Source organism: Impatiens glandulifera, chromosome 9, assembly GCF_907164915.1.
Source record: "Impatiens glandulifera chromosome 9, dImpGla2.1, whole genome shotgun sequence".
Taxonomy (NCBI): Eukaryota; Viridiplantae; Streptophyta; class Magnoliopsida; order Ericales; family Balsaminaceae; genus Impatiens; species Impatiens glandulifera.
The window spans coordinates 34,059,850-34,087,799 of record NC_061870.1 but is presented as its reverse complement, the minus strand read 5'-3'; the positions used below and the strand labels follow the sequence as shown (position 1 = coordinate 34,087,799).

General features: G+C 30.7%; 5 protein-coding genes across 6 annotated transcripts; 2 read left to right on the top strand and 3 right to left on the bottom strand.

The window, feature by feature from the left end:
* Positions 1 to 70: 70 nt before the first annotated feature.
* LOC124913975 (cysteine synthase-like) lies at positions 71 to 2,325 on the bottom strand. Its single transcript, XM_047454426.1, has 10 exons — positions 2,247 to 2,325; positions 2,029 to 2,070; positions 1,614 to 1,723; positions 1,471 to 1,528; positions 1,111 to 1,374; positions 854 to 1,043; positions 706 to 785; positions 556 to 615; positions 400 to 480; positions 71 to 332 (listed from the first exon to the last, which is right to left on the bottom strand). The coding sequence occupies exons 2-10, from the start codon at positions 2,068 to 2,070 to the stop codon at positions 243 to 245; spliced, it is 975 nt and encodes a 324-aa protein (XP_047310382.1). The 5' UTR covers positions 2,247 to 2,325; the 3' UTR covers positions 71 to 242.
* A 588-nt stretch (positions 2,326 to 2,913) lies between these two features.
* On the bottom strand, positions 2,914 to 7,543 carry LOC124913973 (receptor-like protein 56). 2 transcript variants are annotated; one of them, XM_047454424.1, is made up of 5 exons: positions 7,153 to 7,543; positions 6,896 to 7,054; positions 5,224 to 5,394; positions 5,022 to 5,099; positions 2,914 to 4,798 (listed from the first exon to the last, which is right to left on the bottom strand). In XM_047454424.1, exons 1-5 carry the CDS (start codon positions 7,508 to 7,510, stop codon positions 2,937 to 2,939), a joined length of 2,628 nt encoding a protein of 875 aa, XP_047310380.1. In that variant the 5' UTR covers positions 7,511 to 7,543; the 3' UTR covers positions 2,914 to 2,936. The 2 variants fall into 2 exon arrangements, with proteins under 2 accessions (XP_047310380.1, XP_047310381.1); XM_047454425.1 differs by lacking the exon at positions 7,153 to 7,543 and adding an exon at positions 5,484 to 5,540 and having other exon boundaries at positions 6,896 to 7,012.
* A 5,622-nt stretch (positions 7,544 to 13,165) lies between these two features.
* Positions 13,166 to 23,941, top strand: LOC124913708 (5'-3' exoribonuclease 4). Its single transcript, XM_047454125.1, has 22 exons — positions 13,166 to 13,470; positions 13,747 to 13,849; positions 13,927 to 14,003; positions 14,083 to 14,274; positions 14,425 to 14,544; positions 14,707 to 14,769; positions 14,853 to 15,005; positions 15,130 to 15,294; positions 16,324 to 16,401; positions 16,929 to 17,015; positions 17,740 to 17,823; positions 18,627 to 18,722; positions 18,896 to 18,966; positions 19,316 to 19,444; positions 19,533 to 19,609; positions 19,699 to 19,739; positions 20,480 to 20,554; positions 21,195 to 21,346; positions 21,425 to 21,529; positions 21,615 to 21,690; positions 22,334 to 22,413; positions 22,722 to 23,941. The coding sequence occupies exons 1-22, from the start codon at positions 13,264 to 13,266 to the stop codon at positions 23,473 to 23,475; spliced, it is 2,985 nt and encodes a 994-aa protein (XP_047310081.1). The 5' UTR covers positions 13,166 to 13,263; the 3' UTR covers positions 23,476 to 23,941.
* A 374-nt stretch (positions 23,942 to 24,315) lies between these two features.
* On the top strand, positions 24,316 to 25,460 carry LOC124913709 (probable transcription factor At3g04930). Its single transcript, XM_047454126.1, has one exon. The coding sequence runs from the start codon at positions 24,537 to 24,539 to the stop codon at positions 25,389 to 25,391; it is 855 nt and encodes a 284-aa protein (XP_047310082.1). The 5' UTR covers positions 24,316 to 24,536; the 3' UTR covers positions 25,392 to 25,460.
* Positions 25,461 to 25,513: 53 nt separating this feature from the next.
* LOC124913710 (40S ribosomal protein S24-1-like) lies at positions 25,514 to 27,214 on the bottom strand. The gene is made up of 5 exons (XM_047454127.1): positions 27,046 to 27,214; positions 26,872 to 26,913; positions 26,618 to 26,788; positions 25,824 to 25,910; positions 25,514 to 25,732 (listed from the first exon to the last, which is right to left on the bottom strand). Exons 1-5 carry the CDS (start codon positions 27,115 to 27,117, stop codon positions 25,691 to 25,693), a joined length of 414 nt encoding a protein of 137 aa, XP_047310083.1. The 5' UTR covers positions 27,118 to 27,214; the 3' UTR covers positions 25,514 to 25,690.
* Positions 27,215 to 27,950: the final 736 nt, after the last annotated feature.

Below are 27,950 nucleotides of genomic sequence, written 5' to 3'. Positions count from 1 at the left end.
ATAATGTAAACTTTGTTGTTTTTCAATATTATTATCACTATTTTCAAACAAATAATTACAAACCATCACGTCCATTAATAGAAATTTTGTTATGACAAATTTAAATATTAAATACAAATATCAGTTTATTCATTTAATCCCAAGTTCAATCTTTTTGTTTATTTGATAAAATATCTCACATTATTTCCATATAACTTTCAAATTTCAATATCACTTGCATACAACAACATTGGCCAATTTCGTCACTCGAAATTCATGCCCTCTGCCTCGTGTCGAAGGGAATCGAATAAATCAGTTGACAGGTAACGCTCTCCGAAGCTGGGGAATACAACCTAGAAAACACAAATTACATGAAATGAAAAACAAATCTTTGCTTTTTTGTTAAGGTTTCCAACTTACAACAATAAGTTTGCCAGCATTTTCAGGTCGTTTCGCAATCTTTATTGCAGCAGCAGCAGCCGCCCCCGACGAAATTCCAACCTGTTCAAAACACGAACCGTTGTTACAAAAAAACAAAACAAAAATTATCATATTAACAAGTTATCAATCATGTACCAGTAATCCCTCCTTTAGTGCAAGAAGTTTGGCAGTTTCAATGGCTTCTTCACCAGATATCTGTATATGAAATTCACATGATTCAAAACTTTATTTCATTTAATTCTATGATATAAATCAATTTATACCAAGATCAAAACCAAAACTTACTGTAATAACTTCATCAAGAATAGTTTGGTCTAACACAGGAGGGATCATACCAGCACCAATTCCTTGTATCTTGTGTGAACCTACAAAGCAACACAAAATGACATCTTACAACATTCAATAAGGTCTATATTTTTTTACTACTGATCACCTGGTTGTCTTCCATTCAGAACCGCGCTTTCTTCTGGTTCCACGCCATAAACCTTTATATCTGGATTCTTCTCTTTTAAGAACCTTCCTGCACCAGTAACCGTGCCTCCAGTCCCAATTCCAGCCACCAAAATGTCCACTTTCTCCTTAGAACCGTTCCAAATCTCTGGACCGGTTGTTTCATAATGAACCTATTGGACAAGCTGAATGGTTACAAATCTATTAATATTATAAATTGATTAATTATAGACAGTCTACCTTTGGATTGGCGAGATTTTCAAATTGGTTAAGGAAATAAGCATTAGGCGTTCTTTCAATAATCTCATTGGCCTTCTTGAAGATGCCTTCAATTCCCTTGGTTCTATCAGAAAGATACAAATCTACTCCAAATGCTAGGAGAATTATCCTTCTCTCAATGCTGTAGCTATCGGGCATTACAACAATTAGTTTGTAGCCCTTCACAGCTGCAACAAATGCCAGACCGATGCCAGTATTACCACTGCTAACCTCTACCAGAACCGACTTCACTTGCCATTGGAAAATCGTCAAAAGTTAAAATTGAAACTGATTTATTTTTGTTTTTTGGATCATGCATGTAAAATGACTCAATATTAATACCTTTCCAGGAGTAATAAGACCCTTATCTTCTGCATCTTTGATCAGTGCATATCCAAGCCTATACTATAAGTCATGTTTATATGATTATATCATTTCTGAATGAAAAAGTAAATAACTAAACAAAATGAATGATTTTTCTTTGCCTGTCTTTGACACTTGAACATGGTTCCATCATCTCTAACTTGGCAGCAATATTTGCCACACACCCATCTACAACGTTGTTCAGATACACCATTGGAGTATTTCCTATTAGCTGCATTAAATCAAGGCGTTCTTAGCGAGAACTGAATCGAGATCTTTGGTTTATTTAAGCTAAACTAGTTGTTATGACTGTTATTATTGCCTTTGACTAGTGTTGTTCTAAATATGGAAAGTCATCTTCAATTCAGTGAAACTACTAAAAACAGAGACCATCATGCATGATGCCATGGATCGAGCCAGAAAAGAAGATTGCCCATTAAAATAACATATATACTAGTATACTACATCCAAAGAATCAACATCGGGGAGCTAATGAAAATAAGTATGGTTTTGAATTGAGTGGTGTCATAAACTGACCTCAGTAGCATCTTTGGCAATTCTGGTCATGTCTTCTTCCATCTGTTATTTCATTAAGATTTAGATTTAGTGAAGAACCCTAAATAGATGTTTCTTTTATTAATCTGTAGATTAAACAGAAAAGGGAAGACCCTAAATAGCTATAAAAACTACAGAGTGTTCATAACAAGTCAATATATTATATGAAGATGAAGAAGAGGAGATCGAAAGATTAATACTTAGCTATGGTCGGATTCAATTCCACTGTAGAGAGATAAGACTTGTAGCTGAGTTAGTGACAAGATCTAAAAGAAAGACCCCACAAAAGAAGAATTTATTATTATTTGAAAACATTATTTCTAAGCTATCTTATTTTCTAATTAAGGCACTTCCGTCTTCTACCTTCTTTTGACTTTTCTTATCCTTATCAAAAGCAAATGATATCGAAATATTGTGGCTGATCATATTTGGTTTGGTTTGGTTTTCATTGATCGGTGTATGCCCATTTTTAGAACATCCCAAGTCAAATCAGATCAGCTATCTTGTTGCCTGCCGTCTTTTCTAATCAAGATGTTCTAACTCTCGACTCCCGTAAATAAAAAAAAAAAAAAAAAAACTTATAAAAGCAGATTCTACTTATGACACAGTTAATATTTGTGACCATGGATAGTGATGGATTTCTTGATCAAGCTACTTCAAACACTAAATCCACATAGAATTCTTCCGTCTTTATAAATATATATATATATATTTCAGCACCCAATTCTTTCTATTTTAATTTATTCCCACTGAATTTAACTCTTAACTTATTTAAGTACAACAAAACAATCCCACAATTTATTTCATTAGAAATAAGAAGAAATACATTCATTCATTCATTCATTCATTAATATTACATACAACACACTGTTTTGTTCGATTGATGATGATCATATTCGAACCCTAAAACACTTATACAATGCATCTGATAGAAAATAGTAAGACGAAAACAATATATTCTCTACGAAATTAAACCACATGTTACGCCAACGGGCATTGATCCAGAGCACGGTGATGAATCCCAAAATGTAGACAATATAGGTTGCCAAAAAACTTGCATATAATTCCTCTCTGTCAATGGTATACCATGCTTCATCATCATGCACTTCATCATTATCATCATCATCCTTATCCTTCTTGACATCGACCATACAATCTATCTTCAATAGAGGTCCGCAGAGGAGGAATGGGTTACCTGCATAACTATCTCCTTCAAAACTTCCAAATTGACCCTTCATCATATCTGGAAGTCTTCCCGATAGATTGTTATATGCTACGGAAAATGTCTCTAAAAAATTCAGATTCACTAGGTTGGATGGAATTTCTCCGCTGAGATTGTTGTGAGAAAGATCTAGACTCTCAATCTGCTTTAGGTTTGAAAATGTTTGAGGAATGGGTCCACTTAACCAATTGTGTGATAGGTTGAGCACATGGATGGAACTCAGATTTCCGAGTCCATTTGGAATTTCTCCTTCCAAGTTGTTACATGATAGATCCAATCCAGACATCAACTCCAATGACTTACCAGTATAGGAATCATCCCTGTACTTAGTCGAAATCAGCACATCAGCCGTATAATCAAACGATATACTTGATCCAACACCATCAAGTTCTGCTTGAAATTCATAACCTAGATAGTATGCGTATTCCCCAAATCTGATATTGCCTAAGCAAGTAGGAATAGATCCCGAGATGGAGTTGTGAGACAAATCTAACCAATTTAACCATTTCAATTGGCATAACTCATCTGGAATTTCTCCACTGAAACGATTTCCTCTCAAAGATAGCACTTGCAATGAATTACTGAGATGAGTTGGGATACTTCCAGAGAAGGAGTTATTTCCAAGGTTTAATGTCTGGAGGTATGATGAATTCAAAATAGTTTTCGGAACCAATCCTGTGAATTTATTCCCATACAAGTTCAGGTGTTCGAGGTCTTTAAAGCTTGAACAATCAGCTGGTAATTCTCCCGAGAAGGAGTTATAAGAAATGTCCAAATAAGAAGAACCCCCAACTAGATGGCATGGGAAAGGGCCAGAAAACGAATTGTGTCGCATGATAAGTATTCCCAACATGGAACGATTAGTAGTTGTTGTTGTTGTTATTGGAATTTGACCTGACATTTTGTTGTCGCTTATGTCAATGAAATATTGAAATCTTATGTCAATGAAATATTGAAATCCTCCTCCTTCTCTTCCTCTTCCTCCTCCTCCTGTACTCCAATTGTAAAAGTTGTAGAGTATATTGCCACCTAAATTATTATCTCTCATTGATAATGTATGGAGCTTAGTATTGTTTACCAACAACCAGTTGGGAAATGAACCTTCTAATCTGTTGTGAGAGAGATCTAGAAACGAAAGATGTTTCTGGTAAAGAAGAAACTTGGGGAATTCCTTCAAGTTGCAATTGGATAACATAAGACTCTTCAACTGGAACTTAGGAACCCAATCAACTACATCCGATTCTATCACCAACTTATCACTGGAACTACTTATTAGGACATTTTCAAGTTTAGAAAAATTGGCAAATGTTCTCAAAGACAAGGATCCTTGTAGATTATTGTTCCTTAGATCAATATTTTCTAACGAGTTGAGATCTCTGAATAAGATGGAAGAGATGTTTACACTCAATTGATTCCCATAAAGGTTTAAATACTTCAAAAATGATAACTCGTTTAGACAGATTGTGATGTCTCCTCGTAGAAGATTGAAAGAAAGATCTAACTCTTGCAGTTTATTCATTGAACACAAACCTATAAATAAATAAATATGTCACAAATAAATTAGATATGATTGTACAAAAATTCTTAATTTAATCATTATTATTGTTGGAAGAACCATAATATCCTAATTATAAAATGTTTTTTTTTTTTTTTTTTAAGTGTGTAATTAATGATAAGAGTTAGATATTAATATTATTAATGAAAAATCTAAAAATTATTATAAAAAAGGTATATTAATTAATTAATTACTTACTCTGAGCTGATATAGTTCCATTTAATCCACAATGAGCTAACTTTAGAGTTTCTAAATGATGGAACCCAATTATTAAATCTGCATCATCAAAATATATAATTATTAATCGAGTTAAATCAAATATGAATATATAGTTAAGCATGCAATATAGCTAGCTAGGCTTTAGAATGAATGAATATTGTATTTTATTCATGATATATACCTTGATTGGTGAGTGGGCCTTCTAAAGGACTACCGCTTAGGTTGAGAGATTGAAGGGATGGCAAGGCACCAAGTGTGACTAGCACATCTGTCGGTAATTGGTTGTTATAACTTAAATCAAGATTCCTAAGTTTGACCATCTTAGAAAATGATTTCATCAAACCGTCACCAACTGGATAATATGTAAAAAAGAAATCGAGTGAGAGGGCCGTGCAATTAGTAGTTAGAGATTTATTTATTTTATTTTATTTCTTAATTTACCTCTCATTGTTATGTCACATCTTTATAGATCTAATTCTTCTATCTGTTGTAGTGAATCTAAATCCAGCATTATAAAAAAAAAAATATTATGTATAAACATGCAAAGTTCAGTCCACAAACAAAATGGAACAAATTATTTTGATAAATTCAATATTTATTTAAAAAGCATATGTGTTAATATTACTATGAAAACCATCCTTTAAATTATTATCACTTAGAGAAAGTCTCCTTAGGGATGGTAACGAACCCTAACAAGACACATTTATTTTCTTGGGCTTCAAATAATTGTTATATGAAAGAGATAAAACTTCTAATTTCTTTAATTTCAATAAAGGTTCACATTCTATACAAAAAAAAAAAAAAAAAAAAAAAAAAAAAAAAAAAAAAAATTAACAAACTAAAATATATTTTCTTAACTTCACTTGAGATGTATCTCATTTACTTATAAACCAACAAACAATGAGTTAGCAGAAATAATATTTTAATCAGGTTTGAGAAAAATCATTTTTGATTAAATTAGAGAATTACTCATATATTCATTATATTAAATTTAGAGTTTTCAAATTTATTAATTGGTTTGTCCTTTCAAAATAAAATTAAAAAATGTATTAACATATATCCAAATTTTAAATAAATATAAAAAACTACGTATGAATTTACCAAACTTACCTTGTGATGAAAATATGTCATAGAACAAATAATTTTGTTGATATCAAGTACCTTATTAAATTTGTTAAAAAAAATAATATATTTTATTAAAAATAATAAAATATTTTATTAAATTTGTTGTAATTTTGAACATAAGTTTAGTGGTTCGACATAATACCATTAAATTTTATTTGGTTATGAGTTCAAATCTCACGAAAAACATTGTTTTTATCAATTTTTTAAGCTAGATTTAAGACAAAAAAAATATCGACATTTTTTCTACCGTGGCTGAGCAGCTCCAAACTCAGGGCCAACTCTAATTGAAATGATAACATTTCTAATTTTGTTAATCTTGATAGTGTTTCTTATTTTGTAAAATAATCAAACAAACAAACACAAATAAAAATACAATATCGTAATTAAGAGTTTTATCTCATTTTGTTTATTTTAAAAAATACAATTTGTAATTAAGAGCTATATCTTACACACACACACACAAAAACACAATATTTAAGATTTTATTTATTTTATGTCATATGTACATTAAATTGAAGCTCAATATTGATGTATTGAAATTAATATGTAATAAATCCCGAATACTCAAATTTGTATTGTCTTTTTCTAAAGTTTTGAAGCATGATTGAGAATAGTACTTTTGATTTGATTAGAAATAGTATGAATGATTGTGGTTGATTTAACAAAATATTATTTTCATTAAATTAAAAATAATCACAAACAAAATAATAAAAGAATATTAAAATTACCTTTAGATGAAAAAACACCCTCGGATAAATAATTTCTACTGAGATTGAGTATCTTGAGAGATTTAAGTGTACTCAAAGATGACAAAATACTAATACTAAGTTGATTATAGCTTAAATCGAGATTCTCCAATTGCTTAAGAGTTGATAATTTCTGAATTCCTGTATAAAAATAATTAAATAATAATTGATTAGAGTAATATATATATATATATATATATATATATATATATATATATAATGATATGAATTTAGTTTACCTGTTGCAATTGCTTCCATACTCCCAGTAGATTCGTGTTTAACATCTCGGTAGAGAAGAAGGAATGACAATGAGAGTTGTAAGACGTGGCCAGAGACGGGATCACAAGTGACCCTATTCCAGTCACAACAGTCGTCGTCATCATCATCTACCCAGGAACTGAATAAGTGATCAATTCCCCATAAATCCAGCAGCACCGGTAGCCAAGCAGCTTTGAATTGGAGGAGAGATATCCTTTCCTCTTCAATGCAACGAATTACTCGTCGCCCATCAATCTCATCCGCCATTATCAAATAACCATGAATATGACTAGTTATTATAATCATCACCATCCAAAACCCTCTACACCTGATCACCATATCTTTATCTTCAATCCAAAACTATTATTATATTATCTCTCTGTGTGCTTAATTCAATTAATCAATGCAATGATTTATATATATAATTGATCATCAAAGTCATGGTCAACGTCAACGTCAACCTCTCACAAACAGTACCACACATATATAATATCTACAACCATTAATTGTCCAGTTAATTATTGTAAGCCAAAGAATTAAAGGTCTTGCTTGACTCACTGTTATATATATATATATATATATATATATATATATATATATATATATATATATATATATATGCCTTGTTCGGATTGGAGTTTTTTAAAAAATCTAGAGGACGAAAAAAATAATGATCGGTGATAATTTTGAGTAAATGATGATTATTTTTTATAAAAATACTTAAAGGGTATTGATATATATGAATAAAATAAAAAATAATAATTTAAAACAGAGGGTATTTTAATATTTTGGTTAATGAAATGAGTGATGTGATTGTTGAGAAGTAATTGATTGGAAAACCGATTTTTGTTGGGAAACCCAAAGAGAACAGGGCTATATATATATATATATATTCCAGGTCTTTGTTCCCTTGACTCGGTCAACTCATAATTAAATCATCCATCCATCAGATGTCTCAGGCTTCATCACAACTATATACTATACTTGTGACCATATCATTAATTAATTAATTAATTGATTGTGGGTTTTAGGCTTAATTTGCAAGTTAATTTCATATATAAATGATTCATGTGATCCCTTCTTCTATGTATATAATCAGTTATGATTTCAAACAATTTCACATCAACTTAGGAATTTGAACCCTTGTTTAATTTCTCAATTCAAATGCATGTACAAATAAATAAATGAATAGTACAACATTATTCTTGCCATTCTTCTAATTGCATGCATATCATCAAATGTATCAATGATGGCGACAATTAATGCTAAGATTTACAAATTGTGAATGTGGTGAAGTCTCATTTTCGTTATACAATAGCAAAGAAGGAAGGAAGGAAGGAATTTGAGATGTCAACCGCTATCTCAAAAAATGATCCTCCTATAAGTAACTATATATATAAGATTATGATTTCAATTTAGAGACACCATCATCATCATTTCAATGTTTCAGCTCTATTTACAATAGACTTGTAAACAACACAACAAAGTTGTTCAATACATGTTATGTTATGGTAAGTAAGGAAACTAATCAAAAAGTTATTACCCATCAACATTTTTTTAACTGCTTCCAAAAGTCATTCTCGTCATCCCCAACGTCCTTTTCACTGTCCGCGTTTTCAGCTAAGAAAGTTACCATGGTGTAATGTATTGTTATAAATGACCAATTATATATGATGGAAATAAATGATAATATTGTCCACATCATATCCATTCTATGTGAATGGTGTTACACAAACTCTTACCATCCTGCTGAATTATTTTAGGACGTTGGTTCTGTGTACGGAAGCTAGGATTCTGATTCAATAAAGCAAGTTCTTCAACTAATTCTCAATCCTTCACGCTATAAATCATGGCGTGAAAATAATTTAGACATCCAAATGTGATATAGTACCTATACATTGTCGGAACCGAACCAGGCAAGCTCCGGCTGACTCCATGATAGGTTTATATAATATCACGTAGGCAGGTGTAGTATAGTAGTAATTAATCTCACATATCCCCTAAGTGACCCAAGTTTGAGCCTCGGAAACACGACGTTTTGTTTTTTAAGCCCATATTAAAATTTGCTGTACCTATATATACACGAAAATAGTTAGTTTTCACTAGTACTAGCTAGCATTATCAATTATTATTATATGCTAGATGATTTGTACCTATTATGTTTTCTAACCTTTTATATAAAATATTTTAATATTTCTTAACTTTTCTTTATATTATTAAAAATAAAATACAATTCTTAAAGTTTAAACATTATTTTATTTTAATATTAAAATTAATCATATAATAATAGATTAATCATATTTGGAAAACTCTAATAAACATTAATTTATTATAACAATACTTTTTTTTTAAAATTTATTATATATATATTTTTGTTAAAATTTAAATTATTATGAATTTTATTAGATATTATATATATTATAAACTCCTATTTATTGGTTAGTATATTGTATGCAAATTTGCATTAAAACTACGAATGAATATATATGCTCTCGATTTTCTCTTCTTCTTTTTTTATCTATTTTTATTGAGTTTATAATTAACTTAAAATTCTTGAAATGTTGATATGTTGTATATATTTTATTATTTAATTATCTAGTTGTCTTTTTTTTTTATTAATTTAAAAATTCAGTGTAAATGTATTACATTCATCGTATCCATATAAAAAAAAATGTAAATTAAGATTCATTATTTAATAGTTAAAATCTTTATAATTTGATATGCTTTTCATTTAAACGGTATATTATTAATAAATAAATAAACATTAATAATGTCTTTTTATTTGTTTGAAACTTTAATTTTGAAATGTTGTAATTGAAATACTTATAATATAATTATATATTATTAAAAATAAAATATGATATCTAAATTTAAAATATTCATTTTATTTTTGTTTGGTATTAATAATAATCACATAATTATTTAAGTATATTATTTAGAAAATAAAAAAATATTTTGTCTGAAAAGATGTGACTAGAGACAAAGGTCAACCACAAAAAGGAACTTTGGCGCAAAATTCACCTCCTTCGGTCAAATTGTTAAAGACAATGAGCGACCTAAGTAAAAAATTGTTAAAAATTTGAAATCTAGCTTTCATGTATTATTTTTTAGATTCTAGAGAATTAGTATTGTATTGTAAAGACACAAATAAAAAATCAATTTATTATAAATTTGGTGACAAAAAATTATTCATTTTTATATTTAAAGTCTATGTGAATATAAATTTTATATATGATAATATATAGTTCAAAAATAATGACACATGAGAGTGATTATGATTAATGAGTAAGCATAGATGGTATAATACAAAATATTTATTTATCTCTCCATTAATAATTTAATTATCTTCTCTATATTTATTATTTTTTAAATATATTTTTTATATTTTGTGTTAACTTATGAATATATATATAAGAGAATAAAAAATTAAATATTTTTTTAATTATTTTTTAATTAATTAATTAGTTTTCTCATCAATTTAATTTTTTTGGGTTAATAATTAATTTATTTATATATTTTTAAAATGAGTAATAATAGAAAAAATGAATAAATTAAATTAATAAGATATATAAATATATATTATATATTAAATTATAAATATTATTATTTTACTCAAACTATTTACTTGTTTTACACTTTTCTTTTTTAAAAGTCTATTATTTTTTCATATCTGATTTTGTATTTTATAAAAAATACATAAGATCAATCAACCACTGTTAACTAGCATACAATGTTATATATTCTCTTATATATACTATTCTATTATGTTAATTATTATTTCTTAATATTTTATTTTTATCTATGTTGAATATTAATAATTCATAATTTAAATTATATATATTAGTAGTTTATGATTTCAGTCGAATTATCATAATAATTAAGAATTTATTTATGATGCTTTAATCTCAAATAAAATGAATAATAACAAAAAAAAATATTTAATAATACATTTAAAATTATAAAATATATATATATATATATATAACAAATATATATAATAAACTTAATATATATATATATATATATAATATATTTTAAAAATATATTAATAATAATTTAATAGAAAAAAAAGTGAAGAGTAAGAAGTTACTAAATATTTTTTAAATAATAAATTTTGAAAAGAGAGTAATTTTGGAATAATTTATAATTAAAGATAATTTATAATTAAAGAGTGATAAATTACTTGTCCTATATATATATATTTTTTTTGTGAGCTCATTATCTGTAATTCTTTTTGTTCATATTATTAATCATAATTTAAATTGCAATAATTTTTATATTGTATAAATTATACATTAGAAAAAAATGGAATTAATAGTCTTAACATTTCATACTAAAAATCATAATTCTAATCCCTCTAAAAGAAATAATTGTTATATGTTAGTGCGCGAACATTGATAGATGAAGCGGAAGCGGAAGCGAGGATGTTGGCTTGAGAAAACCTAAGGGTTTGTCCATGGCGGGAATGTAGACTTGAGTAACGCGAACAATGGTGAGAAAACCTAAGGGTTCGTCCATGGAGGGAATGTTGTTTTAAATAACACAAACATTGGTGATAAAAAATCTAAAAATTTATGCTTAAAGGTGTAATCGAATGTTTAAGAATGCATCTCGAATTTGGTTATTAAATAATCAAAATCATTATAGATATAAAAATTAAATAAATTGGTTAGTTAATTTTTAAAATATTTTTATTATTTAAAATAAATATATATAATAATAAATAATATTAGACCCAATAGATAATTTATATAATTATTCAAAATCTAACTTACAAAATATATATACATACACAAAATATAAAATTATTTCAACAATCATAGGTGGACTAGCGGTTAAAGTGTTATAATTTCATACTAAAATTAGGGTTTGAATCCTTCTAAAATAAGTAATTATATGTGAGTGCACAAACATTTGATAGATGAAGCCGAGAATGTTGTTTGAGATTATATGATTTTTTTAATATTTTTATTTTTTCAAAGAATGTTGCCTTGAGATTATATGATTTTTTTTAATATTGTTATTTTTTCAAATAAGTAGAATGTTGCCGAGAGATTATATGATTTTTTTAATATTCTTATTTTTTCAAATAAGTATATAATAATAAATAATATTAAGCCCAGTATAATTTTATATTTAATTGGTAATTTGATCCAAAATTCAATGTTTGAAAATTTATTATATCTAATTTACTTTTATTTTCCATTAATGAATGTTTTCAATTTACATGATTTTAGGTAGCCTTAAAAAAATAACAAAACAATTTTAAATAAAACGAGTGAATAAAGATAAGTTTTATTATATTTTTTTATAATTAGATAAAAAAAATTTAGTTAAATTATAAAGTCAAAACAATTTTAAATAAAACGAGGGGAGAAATGTAAGTTTTGTCATATTTTTTAATAATTAGATAAAAATGTATTGCGTTAAATTATAAAGTCACATTTTTAACTTAATTTTTTTATTAGTTTTTTATATCATTTCTCATGCATTTACATTCTAATTTCTATAATTTCAAAAAAATCGTCAAATACTCGGGCTAGAGTTTATAGACTTACAAAACTTACGAATATTCGCTCATTGTAATTTTTATAATTTCAAAAGAATTATCAAAATTCTTGGAATTAGGATTTATAAACTCACATGGATTAATGACTTAAGTTGTCATGTCATTTTGACACATCATAGACAATCACAAAAATTTGACAACGATATTTATCATTTTTAACCTAAATAGATTTTTTTAGAACAAATAAAATTAGATATATAAATATAGAATGAGTTTAAAACAATATATAAATTAATATAATGATGAAAATAGTATACATTTTTTTTTTATTACAAATAAAAATAAATAAATTGAGGGCTTAATCTTATAAAAATATCCAACCAAATGTTAATCAACAATATTCATTGAACTAACCCCTAGCTTAGAAAAGAGCAAAAATAAAATAAAACACTTGTTAATAAATATATATATATATATCGAGTTCTGCCGGATCTGAATTTGTAACGGTGAGTGTAAAGCGAGAGGAGGCAGCCTTCTTGGACCGACGAGTTGACTGGTCGGATAAAGTACATCGGAAGAAGGCATGGGTGTTCCGGCCTTCTACAGGTGGCTCTCCGATCGATACCCTAAGTGCATCGTCGACGTTGTGGAGGAAGAGCCTAGGGACGACGGAAGAGGCGTCTTGTTCCCCGTTGATGTCTCCAATCCAAACCCTAATGGAATGGAATTTGACAATTTATACCTTGATATGAATGGCATTATTCATCCGTGCTTCCATCCCGAAGGCAGGGTACGTATCCCCTTCCATCTCCCTCCCTATTTCTCTCTATACTTAGTACTTAGGGTTGTCATTCCCGAAGGCAGGGTATGTATTTCGTACCAGAAGCTGTAGTAGATATTGAATATTATATATTCGATTAAAATGCTAAAATGACTCGCCTTATCGCATTTCGATCAGGCAAAATACCTGATAGATATATTGTTTCTCATCTTTCTGCACTGTAAATATTTCACTGGTTGACCTATAGGGAGAATCATTTACTTATTTCCTTTCTGGAACATGCAGCCTGCTCCCACCACATATGATGAAGTGTTTAAATCAATTTTTGATTACATTGATCATTTATTCACGTTGGTTCGTCCAAGAAAGCTCCTGTATATGGCAATTGGTAAGATGCATTTCCTCAACTTAATTATTATCAATCATGATTATAGAATCAACTGTTCCATCTCTTTGATTTTTTAGATGGTGTGGCCCCAAGAGCTAAGATGAATCAACAGCGTTCCAGACGCTTTAGAGCAGCAAAAGATGCTGCTGCAGCTGTAAGTTTGTTTTAGCTTCATACCATGCGCTGCATAATGGGGAATATGTTTGCTCGTGTCCTTAACATTTTTCTTTTAGGAAGCTGAAGAGGAGATGTTTAGGGAGGAGTTTCAAGCTGAAGGAAGAAGCTTACCTCCTAAAGAAAAAACAGAAACTTCTGACTCAAACGTCATAACACCAGGCACTCCATTTATGGCAGTTCTCTCTACTGCACTTCAGTATTATATACAATCTAGGTTGAACCACAATATTGGGTGGAAGAACACAAAGGTTCCACAACTTATTTTTTACCCTTTTCTTATTTTCTTATTCCTTTCCTGTAGAGTAATCCCTTCTGGTTCGTCTTCCATTATACTTCTGGTTTTCATGATTCTTTCTCTGTTAGTTTATTTATGGGGATACATTGGTGGTTATTTGAAGGTTATTCTGTCCGATTCCAATGTTCCTGGTGAGGGTGAACATAAAATCATGTCTTATATCCGCCTGCAACGTAACCTTCCTAATTTCAATCCAAATACTCGACATGTTCTGTATGGGTTGGTAAGCATTTTTCTTTTATAGTTCTTGAGGTTATTAAAGGAATAAAAACATCTTGATTTTTCTTGTTTGTGCAATCCTGGCTTGGGCAAGAAAAATGGGTAATATTTGTTCAATTTTCAATTTTATCGGATCTAGATTAAAGTCATGATTCTTAATGAGCAGGATGCTGACCTAATTATGCTCTCTTTAGCAACCCATGAAGTCCACTTTTGTGTTTTGAGAGAGGTATGACACTTTGAAAACTCTTTCTATTCGAATTTATTGATCAATAATGGAAGATGTGATGAGATTTCCACCAAATCCTACAGGTTATAACTCTACCTGGACAGCAGGAAAAGTGTTATCAATGTGGTGAAGTTGGTCATCTGGCAGCTGACTGTCGTGGTAGAAATCATATTCAATCTAATGGTTTGAATGGGAAGACAGTGCTAAGTACACCTATTCATAAGAAGAAATATCAGGTTTTGCTAACACTGTCCTTTTTTCTGAAGCATCAGTTTTTATTTCTTCAAATCCTTTTTCATTACGTCAGATAGTTTTTTTTCCCTGTATATGTTGTAATACTTGCTCTACTATGACATGCAGTTTCTCCAAATCTGGGTGTTGCGAGAATATTTGGAATATGACTTAATGATTCCCAACCCTCAATTTGAGGTTAACATTGAGAGATTGGTGGATGACTTCGTATTTCTCTGTTTTTTTGTTGGAAATGACTTCCTTCCACATATGCCTACACTAGAAATCCGCGAGGTATGTAGCTAGTGGATTCTATAGCTTTGTTCTTGAATCAGAATGACTATACTAGATAGAAACATTGGAATCTTCTCCATGTGTTGTTACAACATTTGTTATCTGTTTAGATATTTGTAGGGTTGGAAACTAACTGAATCGTGTGGTAACAACTTATACTTGTCTCAGTTAAATTTTCTAAGATTTTGACTTATTAAATAAGTTAAGACTTAGCAGTACCATGCTTGATTATTACAAAACTAGTTAACATGTACTTATATTCCATGTAAGACTGCAGGTAAATTATATAAAATAAAGTTAAACCAATATTATCTTTTATATAACATGCAGTGATTTTTTTTATTATATGTTCTTAGATTTCAATTGTATTTGAAAAAGCATGTTAGATAAAAATAATAAATTATGAAACAAACATAATAAAATATATGTAAAGCACACAGTATTGAAGTGATAGTTGTCATTAAAAAGTCTGGTTTAAACATCTTGGTCATTAAACAGAAATTATATTGATTTGTAATCCAAGTAAGGCAATTAAATTTTTTGAAGTGACAAACTATTCATAATGCATTCAGTAAAAGTTTATGTATTATGAAAGTTTATTTTCTTAATTTGATTAAAGAATTCATACAATTTTAAAATATTGGATTTTCCGTTATTTAAATCGCGTATCCCCCTCAATTGTAGTAATTTATCATTCAATGAATGATTGAGAAATCATCTACTCAGACATGTTAATTTTTTTTGGAAACAATGTTTTATATAACTTAGTACAGTATCTGATTTCTTTGAGTTGATTGGGATATATTTGCGTTTTTTTTTGTTTCTTTTGACTTTCATGTAACTTTCTTTTAGATTTTTGCTTGTAATTTGTGAACACACTTTGTCTTCACCCTGTTTATGCTATAAAAGTTGACCTTATTTAAAAAAGAGAAGCGTCTCAAACCCATTTGCATGTGATGAGTCTTGTTCCATTTTTTGTCAATTGTGCTATCATTTTATGTTTTGTAAAGAAATTATTTTCTTTTTCAGGGTGCTATTACTCTACTTATGCATGCCTATAGAAAGGAGTTTAACTCCATGGGTGGTTACCTAACAGACGCCGGTGAGGTAATATGCTTCTTTAAGTTACTTTATTTTCATGTGAGTAACTGGCACATATAGCTCCTTAAATGGCGTGGGTGAGGCAAATACAGGCTTTTCATCTACTTGATTCATTGCCTTTTTATATTTGCTATGTGTGTGCGCTACATGCAGGTTCTCCCTATATAGGCATTATGCAACAAAATGCACACTGTTTTTTCTCTTATTTTTTGGAGTGTATATAATGATAACCAGGATTATAGTTGCTTTGAAATGGATGAGAATGTGTATAAAAAATTGACTATTTGGACTATCATTGCTTGATAATTTTCTATTATGACTGCTATTTACATCTATGAAGCCATGTTAATGTGCTCTACATTTTCCTACTACTTCCTGGTCAATTCTAGTTGAGATGCACATGCATGGGGTATTTTCTAAATCTTGCAATTTATTCTGAAAACATGTACCGTTTCAACTCAATGTTTCTTGTTCTGTGAAATATAGAGTATTCAATCAGTTTGTCTCATTATTAACTAACATTTTGTTATTAGGTGTTGCTGGACAGGGTGGAACATTTTATCCAGTCAGTTGCAGTTTTTGAGGACCAAATCTTCCAAAAACGTGGTCGTATACAGCAGGTATCATTCTTCTTTGCACCACTTTTAAGAAAGAAAAATAAGAGATGATCAAATATCAAATAATAGTTAGATCACAACTTACGAAGATCTCCATATATAGGATATGATCAAATATCAAATAATAATTAGATAAAATCTGGTGAAATTTCCCTGATATTATCCCTTATGCTCCTCTTATCCATCTAACTTCTGTTCAACTTCTATCTGGACCAAATGAATGCAAACACAAATCAACCCAAGAAAGCTTAATCCTCCAAAGGTATTGGACTGGTATAACAAATAAGATTTTACTGAAGCATGGAGATTGAACATCAAAATACCCAAGTGAATTTGACAAAAACAATGAGATTGAACATGAAATACTGAAACTGAAAACTATAAAGGGTGAATATTGCATTCTATGGAGAAACATGGAGAAGGGCAGTTTTATACTACACGGCACTGAATTTGTTATTATTTTCATATTCTATTATTTTGGAAGATGGACTTGTGGCAACTTTCTTGACTCATGGATTTCTTAAAATGCTTGCAATTGTATAAGATATTTTGGAATTCTGCATGTAAAGTAATACCCATTTAATAACAAGTTGTGCTTACTATGACGACTAGAGCTTGTGTTGGTTAATGCTTTATACAAGTTTCCAGTTTCATTATAAAATCTAACTCCACTGAAGCGCGTTGTAGAAAGTACTAACCCTTGTTTTCTTACTATGATTGTTGCTAGGCAATGGAGAACAATGGACTAATGACACATAAAGCGAGGAAGTTAGACCTTGAAGAAGATGCTCCATCTCCTATGATAGATAAGGTTCATATGCCTTCCCTATTCCCTATACCATTTTGTTCATATTAGTATTTTCACATGTTTTTCACTGGTACAATATTTTGAAGTGAGAAAGTCAATTTGAAGGTATGAAAATTTTGATTTGACTAGAGAATTGTCGATAATTATAACGTGGCATCATACTTCATTGGACAAGAGAAAAAAAGTATTCGACATGGGTTAAACAAAATAGATAGGGGAATACGGTATAAAAAATATTAGAAGGGAAATAACTCATCTAAGGCTTTCACCATTCTTCTTCTCAATTTCACTAAACCCTTGCTAGTAAGCATTAAATTATTGAAGCTCTTTCATAATTACAATATGTATTCAATATCCTTTATAGACATTAGAATATATCCCTTAACATCCTTTATACTGTGCCTGATTTATAAATGCTTAGGTTTGTGCCAAAGTTTTTAAATCATATTGTAGTTTATTTATACAAACATTTTATTCAAAGTAAACACTGGTTATATATAAAGGATGTTAATTGGATAATATATCAGTAATACTGTTATTACATATTTTCTTGGGAAATATATGTGTGAGAAATTCTTATCTAGTGATTTCCGTGCTGTTTAACCTAAAAAACTTTCATTCAAAATATCACCTGCAGAAATAACATAAGCATAAAAACATTCTCTAACTGTTGCTCATGCATGTCATCTTATGTGATCAGAAATTGATTCACCTCTGTTGGGGTGGATACAATATTTTGTTATTAGCCTATGCACTACTACTGTTTGCTCATTGCTTGATGAAGAAATTGTGCTTTAACTTTGCAGATTAAACTGGGAGAACCTGGATATAAAGAAAGATACTATTCTGAGAAGTTTAATGTGTCAGAACCAGATGAGATAAACCTTATCAAGAAAGATATGGTAAGCTTGTCATGTTGAGTAGCTGCTATTGGTTTGTATGTCTCTCATATATTTGCAAAAAGTCTGATCATGTTTTTTGGTTTAGTCTATTGTCTTCCTTACGGAAAAGAGATTAGCAGACTTCTTAATCTCACTGGTTATGCATTTCTTAGACTTTTGTTGCACTTTTGTAGGTTCAAAAATATGTTGAGGGATTGTGCTGGGTTTGCCGGTATTACTATCAAGGTGTTTCCTCATGGCAATGGTCAGTGTTCATTTTTCTTCCAAAGTACTCCATTAATTTTTTCTAATGTTTCATTGCCCTGTGCTTATAGTTTTAAACTATATTTATCCACTTTAATGTTACCTTAATGGACATGTGCCTTTTCGGATCCCTTAGATATTTCTTGAATCTAGAGTAGTGTGCTTTATGTCATGTAATACTGTAAGAATTTTGATATGGAAGTAGATATTGTGCTCTTCCCAATGAGGTAATCCTTAGAACTGGATTTATGATGCTCCATATTTGTCCTTTTAGATGGATTTGATTTCTATGTTCCAACAGTTTATTGCCTCGTTAGTTATTTAACATTATTCTGATTGATTTGTTTCAGGTTTTATCCATATCATTATGCTCCATTTGCCTCTGATCTTAAAGGTTTAGCTGAGTTGGAAATAACATTTTTCATTGGGAAGCCTTTTAAACCTTTTGATCAGCTCATGGGAGTTCTTCCAGCAGCCAGGTTTATTTCACCGAAAATCTCTCTTTTGTTCTTATGTACACTTTGGTTTGTTTTTGGGTAGTGAATATGGCTTTATGTTTTGTTGCAGCTCCAAGGCCCTGCCTGTTGAGTACAGGAAGCTGATGACTGATCCTGCATCGCCGATTCTTGACTTCTATCCTTTTGGTAATACAAGAGAAGTTTGGTTGCCTGATAATAGTTTCTCACTGTCTTTGGCCCCCCCTAATTCACATTGTAATTTCCATTTCTTTCAGAATTTGACATTGACATGCATGGCAAGCGTTTTGCATGGCAGGTATTCCATGTCTTTTTATTTCCGTACACACTCAAACTTGTGCTAGATATTCATCCTTATCCTCGAACTTGTACGAGATATCAGTTTAGTTCTCTAGTTTAGCCGATAATTGTCTACCCCTAGTTGACGGAAAATCTAAATGTCTTGGCACATGAACCTCTTCAAATGTTCGCAACTTGGCTACCCTTAATTAGGATTTTCTAATTAGTATATTATAAATTCAAGCATTATAGCAGTAAAAACTTTACTAATCCCTTTATGGTATCATAGCAGTGTTTCTGTTCTTTAGTTAGCATCATTGCTTTCTTCCGGTGCCTCCTTCATGGTCTCCATCCTGCCTCATTTCTGGCGGCTTCTCTATCAATAGCTCACTTTGTCTTTAGCAACTTCATCTCTAAGTCGTGGGCTGGTTAAGAATGTAAACACTGTATTGATACCGTGAAGGAATTTAGTGAAGATTTTGTTGTATTGCTTGAATGTGTTTACATTATGAAGTTCTACCTTAAATAGGCACACAAAAGACTAATTAGAAAATATAGTCTAACTAGTTATGATCGATATTTTCAACTCTGAATATAATATTCAAAGTTCTTCCTGAAATATGAACCCAAAGAGAGCTTACAAAAATTGAGTTGGGGAGATGGAGGAGCACTCCGGCTTGGTTTCTTGACATAAACCTTGTAACTGATACAATCAATTCATTTGATTGCTAATTTCCAATTTTTTTTTTTCAAAATCAGGGCATTGCCAAATTACCTTTCATTGATGAGAAGAGGTTACTTGCCGAGACTACGAAACTGGACGGAACTTTGACGGTATGCTAAAGATAAAACTGTTTATTGTTTTTCTCTGTTCATGCTCCATTTAAACTTCACAAGATTTACTTAGTCTGTTTTTCAACCAAACATTGTGCAATTGGAGAAATTTCACAATTGAGAAAGCCCAGAAAGGGTTTCTGGAAGACACAGTTCGCCTTTTCCTGGCCAGGATTGAATGAGAAGAGCTCATCAAGTAAATTTAAAATGGAATACTTTTTTGTGTTATATTATTTCCTTAACAATTGCCTTTCACATTTAGATGTCAATTAAATTATATAAAGTTCTTGTCATTATGAAGACTCATTTAGCTCAATGGTAGAGCACAAGAACTCATATCTGCAAGGTCATGGGTTTGAGTTTTCATACCCGGACAATTTTTAAAATAAATAAATAAACTTATTGTCATTATGTAGAACTCCTTTATTGTCATTATGTAGAACTCCTAGTGATGTGAGCTAGTTAATTAGCTTATTCAATCTAGAAAGTGTTATCCAATTGCTATAAGAGCAAGGTGTCTTTCTTGGCAAATGAAATCCATCCCTTTGTTATATCCAATTGCTATAATGTTATTTCTCATTTTCTTGGTTTCAGTTCTTAGTTTTGAAATGCTCAAATAAGCTGATATACACGTTTGCAGGGGGAGGAGCAAATGCGGAATAATACTATGTTTGACTTGCTATATGTTCATCCTTCTCATCCCTTTACACATCAGATTGGGGCATACTACCATCATTATAGTCAATTTCCCTTAGAACAAAGGCCTGCTTGGCCAATTGACACTAATGTTAGGTTGGTATATTAGTTTAATCAATTTTCAAGAGTATGCGGTCAGCCTCTTTCTGATACTGTTGTTTGCAATATTTTCAGCGAGGAAATGAACGGTTCTATTTGGTTAAGTGCAAGAAATGGGTTCTGGTATATTGTTTCTTCTCCTGTCAATGGACTGCCTGACGTCGTGAACAACCGAACTTTGTGAGTTTCCATTCTCTTAATTTTTTTCCGTCAATTTTCCAAATTTTGTACCAAGTAAATGCTTAAATTTGTGCTCATTCTTCAGAAACATTACCTATTTGAATCCCTCTCAGCACAAACATATTCCAGAACCTCCTGCAGGTGTGCAAATGCCTGTAAAGGTATGTGACTTTACATACCATCCCTACATTATAGAAATCACCTATGTATGCACTACTAGAAGTTATAATATCCCGATCACATATGCTTATTCTCAATCATACCATAATTATCTTATACTAGGTAGGGGGTCGGTCATGCTAGCTTCCTAAAAAAACTACAATATTATTATTAATAAAATGATATCTATAGTTAATAGTTTTAAAACAATGATATTATTATGACTAGTTATTTTAATATGTTATTATTAAAATTAAAATTATTACTTTTTATTTTATTTGTATACAACCAATTAATAATATTTATACTAATTTAAATAAATTCATATTTAACAGATAACCTGAAAATATAGATTACAATCAACTTTTATATATTAAATGAAAATCTCATCACTTGAGAATATGAAAATTAAAATAAATAATAACTAAATCTTTTTAATTTGAAAGGGAAAACATGTATTTTTATCACTATAAAACATCCTTATTTCCCATATCAAACACAAAATTATTTATATATCCCTTGTGTACATCTTGTACCTCCAGCCTAATGACCTTAAGAAAATATCACAATCTCATTATGTTAGTTATATATGTAAATATATATATATATATCATATTCCAACTACATCTCATATGTTTAATGCAGATTATAACTTTCCTGGATATGAAACCTTTCCCTCTCTTATGGCATGAGGATAATAGTGGGCGACGCCATAACAGAGAAAGGTATGTACTGATCTGGAATCCCTTTCCTTCTTAAAAGAGGTTATTTGATATCCTTACTTTCTTAAAAGAGGTTATTTGATATCCTTGTTCAACCCACTACTGGATTGGTAAACACTTTGCTATTATTTGATACCCTGGAGTTATTTTATTCCGGAATTCCTTATATTGTTCAATTTCCTCATTCTTCTATTCTTTTGGTAGTCTATTCCGGAGTTTTTGTTAACTTTTGTAGGATATATAGACGATGTACACATGGAAGTAAAATTGCGTTTTCTGAGTACGATAATTAATAATAGTATTATTTTCAGGCAACAAGTACCTGGAGCAATACGCGGCCCTCAGTTGGGAGAAGCCGCAAAGCGTTTGGTAAAGAATACACTAAATATGAGACCAAATCACAGCAGCAGCAACAACCAATTTGGATCATCAGAACGCCCTTATTCATACAATAATAATAATAATAATTCTTCAAACAATTATTACCACCATGTGAATAGGCCAGTGTCGTTTGGTCAGTCTCCATACGATAGTAATAGTCACCTTGAGGGTCCTACTCCTAACCAACCCTACTACAACAATAACTACGGCGGCGGTCAAAATACTAACCGAACCATCATGGCCCGTCCTAGGTTCCCGCAGCAGCAGCAGCAGCAGCAGCAGCAGCAGCAGCAGCAGCAGCAGCAACAGTATCTCCCTGAATTGCATCAGCCTAACAGGCAGAATTGCAATAATAGATCTTCTTACCAAGATCAATATAATCAGGACGTCTTAAATGCCCGGATGTCTAGTTTAACGGTTGATAACAACAGCAGAAACAGGGGACAGTTTCAGAATAATCAAAATCATTCTATGAATTGGGGTGGTGGTGGTGCACTTCCTGCACCTCCTCCTGAATGGATAAACAGATCCAGAGGTGGGAAATCATCATTTACGCAGCAGCAGCAGCAACAACAGATGTTGCCGTCAGTTTCGACAAATCAGAAGCAGGTGAAGAGAGTTTACGTGATTAAGGGGCAGAGCTCCTCGTCTGACCCAGCAGCAGATAACACACAGCAGTTGTAGTAGACAGTGTTTTTGTTGTTGAATGGAAATATGTTATTTATTTCTTCGACATAAGAATGGAAGAGCTTGAACTGAGATGAGATGTGTTAAAGATGGCTGGCCAGTCAGACAGCCAGCTGATGGAGGATTGGTGATATTATTTATAAAATCGGCGATATTAAAGAAGAAGAAGAACTTGAAGAAAGGAGTTAAAAGTTGTTTGAATACTACATATATAGCTAATTGATTTGATTGTATATTAGTATCATCATCATCATGATTTAGTTTCTTATAAAAACTCTTAAGGTTGTTTTTTTTCTAACTTATTAGTAGTTTGTACCTTGTGTTAAAGACCAATTTATTGTTTTTATTCAAAAAGATTGAAATTTCTTCTTTTCAATGTTTGTTGTCCCTTTTATGTTGATATGATGGTTTTGTATGACTCAAAAGAAACATTTATAACAAAAGATTTCTGATTACTGTTGTATCGATGTTTTCCTTTTTTTCTTTTCTAAAATATTTAATTTTGTATGTAACTTCTCTAAATATTCTCAATAAATAGCCTTGTCATATGATTAATTTTATAAATTTAAATGTGCACATAAAATTCGAAATAAAAACTTACAAATAAAAATTAAAATAAAAGGCATTAAAATATTTTATTAGACATTAAATATTATTAATCATGTTGAGTATGTTTTGTATGCCCTTTTTATCTTCATAAATTATTATTATTATTATTATTATTATTTTTTATTTTTTTTGTAAAAAAGAAAGAAAGGTAAGAAAGAAAACCTGCAACTAAGCGGTGGGTGGTCCTAGCCAGTCCTTCCTTCCTTCCTAGGTGCTAGCAAACTCAAAAACGCCTTTCTTTACCAACAGCTGTCTTCATATCTCCTCTCTCTAGAAACCCTTATATGTCTTCGGCTGAAGAACAAGAAGAAGAAGAAGAAGAAGATCCTTTAGCTAAAGAAGATCATGATGATGATGATGAAGCGAACAAGAAGACAATGACCTCCACTCACTTCACTATTCTTCTTATTACTATAACCTAACGCAACCTCTTTGTTTGCTTACGATCGATGATGATCAACTCCACGCCAGATCTCAAACGACCTAAGTTTGAAACCCTCACCACCACGATCGATCAACAACACGACAACCACCTCAAGCAGACACCGCCGCCGTTGTTGCTGCTGGACGAGCCGCGGCGACTGTTCCAACGCCTATGGACCGACGAAGATGAGATCCAACTTTTGCAAGGTTTTCTTCACTATTCTTCACAGCGAGGATTTCCAATCGGAAACTCGTGGTCAAATCATCAAGATACAACCATGTTCTACGAACAGATAAGAGGCAAGCTTCACCACGATTTCAACAAGAATCAGCTCGTACGGAAGCTACGAAGGATGAAGAAAAAGTATAGGAACGTCGAAAGCAAGATCCGTTCTGGAAAGAATTACGCCTTCAAAAGCCCTCACGATCAACTCACCTTCCAGATCTCTCGCCGAATCTGGAGAGAAAATGGAATAGCACATACTCTTCTTCATCATCAACATGCTGAAACAAATCTCAATCAAATCCCTCCCCCTCCTCCTCCTCAAAACGGAATTCAAGAAAACAACAACAGATCCGAGCAGTCGAGAAAACGATCAAGAACAGTGAAACTGGAAGAAGAACAAGAAGAAGAAATTGCAGCAGCTCCAGTTCGAACTCCAAATACTACTACTACTACTGTAAGTTCAATGGCACTGAATTCTCTACCATTCGGATTACTGAATTTTGAAGACTTCGACAAGAACACAATGTCAGATAAGTGGAGAAAACAGCAGATACTGGAATTGGAAGTTTACTCTAAGCGTTTAGAATTGATTCAAGATCATATTAAATATGTATTAACAGATCTCATTTCCATTGAAGGATCAAATCATCTTTAAAGTTATTATGAATGAGAGTGTACTTCAATTTCTGCAAATTTTAGTCTTTTGTTGTTACTGTCACATATATATTTCTTTCATACTTTCTCAATATGAATGAACTAACAATTGACACACAAAAAAAAAGGTAACAACATATTGAATGAGAATATAGAATTATCCAATACCCAAAAATCTCAGATTGAATTAAAATTTCATAGTATGATTATAGAAATCAAACCAAAAACAAAACAAAAAAGATGTCTTCTTCCTCTCCGGGGGTGGTGGTCATAATAAAAGGAAAGACTAACAAAAATAAATCACTTCTTCTTTCCAGCCTTGGCAGCATCACCAGCTTTGGTCTGTTGAAAATGGAAATAAACTATGAATGAGAAACAAAAACAGATAAAAGAATTGAGGATTGAAGTTGGTTAGGTTATAATCTCTCTTTACCTTCTTAACTCCTCGGATTTTCTTAGTTCTGTTCTTCCTTTCCTTCATTTGCTTCCTTGACTTCTCAACCTTGGTTGCAAGTCCATTCTGCATTTTCAAAACTCTCAAGTTAATAAGCTAGTACTAACATTCTATGATTATATATTCAAATGATGATAGAATTCACACAGATTTGATGAAATGGAGAAATTATTCCCACACCCTTTTGAAAAACTGGAATTCTAATCATTCATCCACACAAAACACGAAGACTGTTATGATTTAGCATCTCTTTATCCATCGTGGGTCATACTATATACTACAAACAGCTATCTTGGTATATACTAGACTTTAAACAACCAAAGCAAACTTGACTGGTCCTATCATGGGATAAAGTAATTTTGAAAATGTGCTACCTAGAAGTAAACACTTTAGTTTCAAAATCAAAGCTGCCTAATAGTAACTATTCAAACAACCAAATCAGCCTCAAATTGGGATCATTTGTTTAAGATGGGATGAAGCAATTTTGAAAACGTGCTACCAAGAACAAATGAGGTAAGAAATAAGTGTATCTAGTAACTCTTCAACCAACCAAAGCAACCTTAAGGGGTCCTTTGTTTATAATGGGATGAAGTAATTATAAAATGATGAACATAATGGGTGAGTAATAATAAGTGTAATCTAGACACTTAAGTTTCAAAATAAATCATATTAAAGATCAAAGCTACCCAATAGAATTCATGAAAATAATGTTTACCAATACATACAAACAGCACCAATAATAATCATTCAATTAACAAAAACAGTAGACATACCCTGATAAGCCTGTATTTAGGCTCAAACTTTTTAGCATTCTCAAGTGAATCATAGATCAAACCAAATCCAGTTGATTTTCCACCTCCAAAATGAGTGCGGAACTTGAAAACAAAGATAGCATTTGTATCTTTCACATCATACATCCTTGCAAGCTTCTCCTTAAGCTCTGTCTATTGAATGAAAAATAAAATATGTTTATATTATGATCATTAAAAAAACAGTTAAATAATGAAGAGCTGAAGTGCAGATCTACCTTGGAAACATTAGCTCTTCCAGGATGAAGAACGTCAATGATCTGCACAGATGAAACAAATATGATAATCAATCGCTACACTAAGAAACAGTTATAGATAAATGAATTTTGACACAATCTCATAAGAAAATATGGAAATTCAAGAAGAAAAAGGATGAGATGAGAGATTTTTACAAATTGCTTCCTGGATAAAAGACGGTTGGTCATGAACTTCCGCGTACGGATCGTGACTGCTTTCTCCGCCATAGCTTGACCTTTGGATGTGAAGGCGATTACTGGCTGCTAACGAGTGCTTAGAGAAAAGGTGGTTATAGTGAGCAGCAAAAAACAATATATGGAGAGCTCTTTGAAGAAGAAGAAGAAGCCCTAGCTGCTAAACCCTTGTATATATATTCATTGGGCCTATTTGGAAATTCATCCGCTTTTGTGTTCGGCCTTCTGGGCTTTATCGCAAACTGAAGGCCCAGACTTTAAAACGGGTCCAGAAAGGGTTTTTTTTCTTTTAATCTGTATCATTATAAATAAATAAATATAGATAGATATGTTCAAATTTATCATTTATAATAGCCTAATTGGTAAAATATATTTATTTGTCAAAATTAACTTTACATTTCAAACAAGTTTCAATATGTTGTTTTTAATTGTTGTTTTCGAATAGTTGTTTTATTTTTCTTTAAATAATTTATCATATTAAAATAACTAATATTAATTAATTTGGGTCAAAGTTGCATATATATATATATATATATTTCAATTGTTTACAAATACAATTTATTAATGAGAAAATAAATACACTTAAATTAAGTCATATTTAAAGAAAATTAAAAATTATTTTGAATTTGGATTTCAAATTTCAGTATGACTTCTTTCTCTAAAATTCATTCGATTTTCTTGAAGATACATTATAATCATAATATGATTTCTGTTATTATTAATATAATTTTGTAATTTTGTTAAAAATTATTAACATAATTTTTATTTTTTTACAAGAATCATACTCAGAAAAATGTCCTAGGTTAAAACAAACTCTAGAGTTTTTTTGAAATTAAATACTTATTATTTAATAAATTAAAGATGAA